Below are 7661 nucleotides of genomic sequence, written 5' to 3' on the forward strand. Positions count from 1 at the left end.
GTTTTACGGGTGTGGGGTCGGTTGGACCCCATTTGTAAACACAAGGGTTAAAACCCAGATCAAAAACTCAGAGCCTGGCCCTTATTCTCCATCATAAGCAAGTAAATGTAGCTCGCAGAAAAAGGCCAGGAAATAGACAAAACCTATCTTTCTATTGTTAATGCAAAATGTTATGCACTTTTCATCTCTTCTCATCTGACAAGCTGAAATATTAGCAATATTGCTGCCAATTTTTCCACAATAAATGTTACAAACTTTATACCTTGTGAAAAACTAAATTGAAGAAGCTGGCAAGTAACCAATGCTTACAGTTGTAAAAAGTTTTGCTATATTAAGTCTAAAAATGCAAATCCCAGTGAATCAATTGCATTTTTTCTTTTTCAAACTGAGTAGTCTTGATTAAATGTTAGTGATTCACTCAATAAACTGATTTAGGAAATTATTTTGAGGCTTAAAACAACAAAACAGCGGTTTTGATAAGGTCGTACAATGCTGGAGCCAGTTGTTTGTACAATAAATTATTAAATATGAACAGATCCGCAATAGTATTTAAATTCTGGGAAAGGAAGGGCATTGAGCAGCGGGAAGCGGCGCACGAAAAAATTATGATCCCTAGGGGGGGCATGACAGAAAATAATTGAGAAACAACTTTCCCTTTTCTTTTGCCACATCTGAGTCATCTTCTGTTTCTCATCTTATAGATGAGTACATTTTACACATTTGCAATCAAAGCTTCTCTTAAATGACTGTACTTCACATCACTTCCCAATTATTATCATTGTTGAATATTAAGTCATTATTTACAATTGTAGCATTCTATTCTGCAGATTCCATAATCTGACTGCTTACAATTGTAACTCGTCAATTATATAACCCATACAGCTTAGATCAACTTTTCATCATTATAGCTTTTCCATGTTTACAACTTCTTTTGATTAGTGTGGAGAATTATCCTTTCTCCAGGCTAAGTTCTTGATGTTGAGGTTGAAGAAAAGTCAATGAGTTAAATTCATGAATTCCATCTACCAAAATACTGCTGGTCCATTTCTCATGCTAACTTTAGGAGCTAGCAGAACAAAATGGCATAAAGCAACAATATGTAGTTCTCTTTGATAGCCTCTATCTAAGCTACACTCTAAAGAGGGTGTTCCCTAGTGTGTCATTTCCTTTAATCTTAGTTTTGAGGGTGTTTCTTAACATATCATTTCCTTTAGCTGGAGCTTTTCAACTAGCTACAAGAGATAGAAGAAAAACACATAATTGTTTATTCCCAACATTAGACATAGAATGAAGAAGATTAAAGCATTTTTCATAAGACAAAACAGCTTAGCGTCTTCATGGTTTGTACTAAAGTCTTATCCTGTTGGTTTTTGATCTTTCCTTGTATTACTAGTTTGGGTTGACTTCTAAAAGCCTAACAAAAAACTGGTTCTACAAACTAACCTTTGTCTAAAAGGGCCTAGAGACAACTGTCCCTGTTAAATCTAGCAATTTTATCATTTATCATAATTGCAAACAAATTTAGATGACTAACAATATGCTGCCTCTACTTCCGTAACTTCACTCTGTCACTGTTAAGCCTGAATTTAGTTACCAACTAAAATCATAAAACCTTGAAGTTATACTAAACACATCAAACCCGGTCTTGTTTCCTCAAATATAAATATAAACCCCACTCTGGGGTTGCGTCATCCTAAAACCAAATCTCTCCATATCCTTACAAGACACTTATATTTGAGTGTCTTATAAGGAAGATTATACAGGTATAATCTTTATTCCTTTCTTAAAGACTATACATTTAAGAAATTAATAATCTCAATGAATGTTAAAATGATTACTTTCTATAATAATCTGAAAAGGAGAGAACTTTCTTATTATTCATAGAGTAGGATGAGTAAATATTCTTTAATTTTAATACATGGGGAGAATATTTTAACAACCACACCTGAAGTTCCCCTTTTATTGATTTTACAATGTCCTACTTATTTTCACTCAAGATTTTCACACAAAGAAAACAGCTGAATACTTACTCATTAACTACATTGAAATATTATCTTACTGTTAGTTATTTTAATAAAGAGGAGGGACCTGTTGAATCTCAGGTATCTTGGCACACACTGATCTCCTTCAGATTATATTCCTCTTTTAAGCAAATTTAAGCAGATAGAAAGAATGTAGAGCTATGGACTCTATAATAACATTCTTTCCAAGCAAATTCTATGTTTTTCTAAAGACAATCTGAATGTCCCTTAATGCAGAGGGTTCTGTAGGACTAATGTAGCCAGATTAATTTGTAGGATTGAAATAGAATATGTAAGCTTTTTTTTCTGTGGTCAATAAGACCATTAACATTCTTTCTCACACATCATGTGTCTCCTTACAGAAAACAAAGATCTCTACATACGATAAGATGTGGGAATTTATGAGCAGTCGGAGGCACTCCGTAATGGTGAAGAATATTGAGGAAGGCATTCACCGTGTACTCACTTCTGACTATGCATTTCTCATGGAGTCTACAACCATCGAGTTTGTAACCCAGCGCAACTGCAACCTCACACAGATTGGAGGCCTTATTGACTCCAAAGCATATGGGGTTGGAACACCAATGGGTATGTATATCAAAAGTACACTGCATGTTTTGGTGAGGTAAAATGTAAGCTTTTGTGTTTTTTTTCTTGTTACTTGTTTAAGTAATTTATTGGATATAAACCACATTACTATCAAAGCACTGTCATTCTTCTGGGAGATATTAGAAAAAGTTAAACAAACATGAGAGAATTTTCATCTTCTTGGAATTAACTTACCCAAAAATTTTGTGAAGTTATTTTGACCACAACTATTGCCCTCTAAATGTGAGAATTAAATCAGATATACAGAGGTGAAATGTGCCCCCTTTTCCTGTCCTTTGGTTCCAGAATTTTGTCCATCAAAATGAAAATCCTCCCATGTTTATTATACTTTTTCTAATGTCTTCCAGTAGAAGTACCCCAGAAATCATTTTCAAATTGGGATGGATTAATATCTTGGTTTTATTGAAGGGGAAAACACAGTTAGGTGCAAAACTAAGAATGAGCTTTCTCTGCATTTAAGAATATTACCTTGCAGTCCAGCTTAGACCACTAGCCTGTCTGTGTTCACCAATCTACTCAGCAGGATGGAAAGTTATGAGAGGCACAAATATGAAAGGCATTTCAATAACAACCACACCTTCAAATAAAAAAATACAGACACAATTATCCATCTCAGATTACTCAATGCTAAACGTCCTACTAAAGTCATGGCAGGACATCACTAAACTATGCAAGTTAGGTAACACTATTATAAGATGCTGTGCTTACGACTCAAATTTTGTACCCAACAAGAATTATGTATGGTTTAAAAGAATGGTCTCAAAATGCTTATTAATCTACTTCTCATTTACTCATAAGGGGATACTGCACAGCTTTGAGTCTTTGAGAAATAAATATGGTCTGGAAATCAAAGACCTGCAAATTAGACAATGCTATACTCAGAATCTAAGCATTCCATGTCAGTAGTGGTTTTGAATTTCTAAAAGTAATTTTGTCAATGCTTGAAAGAAAATCATACACTGAAATAATAAGACATTACAATGGTATACAATTATTTAAACAAGGAAGCACAGATTGTATTTAGAAGAAGTGGGGAAAGTAAAAATACCTTAGGAAAATTGGAAAAAAGGGGTTAGGGGTTAGGATTAATACATAAATACATTGGATGTCTACTGGGACAAACTCATAGTGAGAATTTGAATAGAATAATGTGGTGAGATTTTTTGTGACACCAGCTCAAAAACAAGGAGAGGCTTGTTGGAGACTGTGATACTGCTAAAGCCAATTACTGCCATATTTTTTGAACGTCAAACATTAACTGACCTCTGGCATCAACAAGACATTTGTGCCCACAGAACTGATACTCACTCGATATTTTCTCTTTTTCTGACCATTCTCTGTAAACCCTAGAAATGATTGTGTGTGAAAATCCCAGAAGATCAGCAGTTTCTGAAATACTCAGACCAACCTGTCTGGCACCAACAACCATGCCACGTTCAAAGTCACTTAAACCACCTTTCTTCCCCGTTCTGATCTCAGGTTGAAATGCAGCAGATCATCTTGGCCATGTCTGCATGCTTAAATGAATTGAGTTGCTGCCATGTGATTGGCTGATTCGACATTCGTGTTAATGAGCAGTTGGACAGGTGTACCTAATAAAGTGGCCAGTGAATGTATATCTAGGAGATCTGACTCTGGACCATTGGGATCCACATGATAAACACATGACTTTACAAGTAGTTAGGGGCCAGTGAAAAAAAGCACTAACCAAAGAGTGGTTAAAGACTGAGCCAGATTGCATTGATGACTGGATTGGCACATAATATATTCATAATGGAAAAACTGTCCTATTCAAATAGATATTTTATTCATTTTGGAGTAAATGAATTAAATATGTAAGACCTGACTATGTAATTACATCTGTGATGAAGACTGATCTTTGATTTTAGTCATTTATCCAATTTGTCCCATTCCTTCTCAACACACTCGGGTTTTTGACTTTTCAAAACCATGCATCACCTCCTCCTCTTCCCTTTCTTCCCCCCATTTAATTTAATTTCTTCAAAAAATAAAACAAAATTAGAAAAACAAATTATGTATTGGAGATATGTTTTGCATTGTTTGTGTATTTTTCCAAATAAAGTGAAAAAAATTATTAGAGGGCTTACACTAAATGTCTCTGCCAATCAAAGCCTGAATGCATTTGGCAATTGTATTGTACTTACCCAGCATACGCACATCAGAAAAGTGGCAGTGGCTCGGTGTGATAAAACTGAGCCACTGCTATTTTCTGCTAATGGGCCGAAAATAGCCTCCGTTTTTGATGAGGGTGGAGAGCTGGTAGTTAAGTGCCATCATTTAGATCATGAGATCTTGAATTATTCAGCTTTTGTACCTTCTCAAGCTAATTTTCTTGTGTTGTGAAAAGCGTGGAAATGGATTTGAGTTTTACGGGTGGCTTGTTGCTACTATCGTTAGCATCGCAGGTACCCTAAAATGCTTTGAATACTCTGTCTGTCATGTTGGGTTTAACGTTCTTTGCCCACATGCAGAAACACTCACATAGAGACTGGTGTAAAAATTCAAAGGGTTTATTTTTCTTATTCACAAAAAAACTCAGAACAGGTTAGTTGGACTTGGGCTTCAATAAAGGGTTCCGGGTTCAGCCACTCACTGAGGGAGAGAGATATGGTGAGTTCAGGATCAGAGAATCAACTCAGTTAAACTGGTTCTGAAGCTCTTACTTGTGGGACTCGGGGTCCGAACGGAGGAGGAGGAAGGCCAGGCGCCAGGAGGTGGGTATGTCCAAAGGCGACGGCTGGGCGGATGGGCAGAGAGTCGGAGGGCGGACAGGTTATGCTTAGACTGCACAGAGAAGTAATGGAGCTGACTGCCAACTGAGGACTGCACCGGTAAGTAACAGGGAAGGTGATAGTGAGGCTCGGGCTCCCAGTTAGAACTCTCACGGCGCCTCTGGAGGATTCCTTCCAAAGAAGGGATGGCTCGAGTTCTCCTGAAGGCTTCCTGGAAAAAGGATCACAAAGGAAGTTTAGATCTCCAAACTACTCGAATTTCAACAAGTGTACTCAGTGAAACAACTCTTGAGGGCTCAGTGTACCAGTTCAGGCAAACACTCTGGCGAAGATGTGCTGGCAGTCAGCTGCTCATATACTCCACCAGGAGATGACAATTCCCCACAGGTGCGTCTGGTTAGGACCTGCCGGCACACCCTCCAGGAACCAGCTGTCATCAGGCGCCCTCTGGTGGATGATCTGAAAAAGAACCCACCAGGCTGGTACCTAACACCGTCAAAGGGATCGTTGTGTTTAAGTTGGCTGTTCAAATTTGATGTGTTAAAGGTTTGCTGTTTTTCTTTCAACTTTCTTTCAACATTTGTTGTCTTCCTCTAATCCTCTAGTAAAAAAATCTGTAGTTCCAAACTACAGTCATTATGGTCTCTGTTTACTGCTGGGCTGCATTCATATGGTGTTGGACCTTTCCAGTTTGGGATTTTTTTCTGACCTTCTGTTTATATTTATGTTGTTTGTGAACATCCTTTGGTAATTGATACATTGTTTTATAACCACTATAAAAATTACGACAAATGTTTTCTGTTCTAAGGGAATTTTAAAACGACTTATTTCCAGTAAGAAAGTTGTTTTCTCCAATTACACAGGCACCACTTGAACTCCATGCAGGTTTCATGCAGGAGTGGGAGAGCTTGGCTAAAATAAACAAAATACCCACACCACCGAACACGTTATCTCTGCTATACATTATATTGTTATGAAACATACACCCCTATTGTGTTCAATATATGCTTACATAAACTCTTCTGTCTGAAATACAGTTTAAAATATACCGTATTTTTCGGACTATAAGCCTCTATTTTTTTTCCCACGTTTTGAACCTTGCGGCTTATAGCTCGGTGCGGCTTTTCTGTGGATTTTTCTTCAACCGCCAGGGGGCTCTTTAGCAGGAAGTGAATCATTGGAAGTCAAAATTGGAAATCAAAGAAGAAAGTGCTAATTTTTATTTAGAACAAACACATGCTAGCAGCAGGCACGGCGGAGAAATGTTTTCAAACTCATAACCCCTCCTCATGGAAACCATATGAAGAAGTTCATATGATGCCGCTTTTAAGTTGAGGGCTATCGATCTGGCAGTACAGGAGGGAAATAGAGCTGCTTCACGTAAGCTCGGCGTGAATGAATCCATAGTTCGGCGTTGGAGACGCAGGGCTGCATCCCTAATAGCAGATTTATTAAGGACGCTGCCCTCCAACTTATAGCCCAATGCGACTTATATATGTACGTTTCTAGTTTTCTTAAAAAAAACTTTGTGGGTACGGCTTATAGTGTGGTCCGCTCTATAGTCTGAAAATATGGTAGAAAGTGCTACATGTATTTTTTATTTTATTTAGAAAAAGGAACATTGGACATTCCTGGATGGAGGGATTTCTGTTTGGATTTTGCTAGGAATATGTTGAAGGAATATGGTGCATGGCTCATGGTGGCCAACTCCATCAAATGACCAGATAGTAGTAATCTGTATGTCTCTTATATTTAATTCTGAGTAAGGTTTTGAAGTCTTGTAGTGACTGTAGTGCCACAGTCACATATTCTTTAAACAATTGCTCACTGTGGGGGATATATGATATCCAGTATGAACTTCCAGATGAATGAGGAAAATGTCCTTGAGGAGTGTGAATGTTGGAGAGGTCATTTGCAGCTGCTTGTGTATTCTCTGTTGGTCAGCCACAAAAGGTAATTTGAGTGACTGTTTAGCTGTGTGGGAAAACATTGGAGGGAGGCAATATTTGCTTTGGGTGATTGCATTTCTTGACTGATGCGGTCCCTTCTGAGGTTTTCTGCTGTGTGTGCATGAGAACGTATGTAAGTATTAGACTACGGTATGGAAGCCTTTGGAAAATTTTCATATGTCTTTCATTGTTTATTGTGGTTATTTGTATTCATTCAACTCATACCTGTTTCACTAGAAGAAAAAAAGATTGAAACGTAAAAGGAATGAAAATCTGAAAAGGAAGTGTTTTCGTATGGCAGCATGTGCATAGCAGGTTGTATTGAACTG

General features: G+C 37.5%; 1 protein-coding gene across 1 annotated transcript in view; it reads left to right on the forward strand.

Annotated features, from left to right (window-relative positions):
• Window positions 1-2665, forward strand: part of LOC106935743 (glutamate receptor ionotropic, kainate 2-like) — a 123810-nt gene extending 121145 nt beyond the window's left edge. The window contains exon 5 of the mRNA XM_015016382.1: window positions 2384-2665. Within this exon, the coding sequence (XP_014871868.1) occupies window positions 2384-2650 (267 nt within the window). The 3' untranslated portion in view covers window positions 2651-2665. The remainder of the gene's footprint in view (window positions 1-2383) is intronic.
• The last annotated feature ends 4996 nt before the right edge of the window (window positions 2666-7661 follow it).

The sequence above is a fragment of the Poecilia latipinna genome, unplaced genomic scaffold (genome assembly GCF_001443285.1).
Source record: "Poecilia latipinna isolate Pla-1442-1.1 unplaced genomic scaffold, P_latipinna-1.0 Scaffold2012, whole genome shotgun sequence".
NCBI lineage: Eukaryota > Metazoa > Chordata > Actinopteri > Cyprinodontiformes > Poeciliidae > Poecilia > Poecilia latipinna.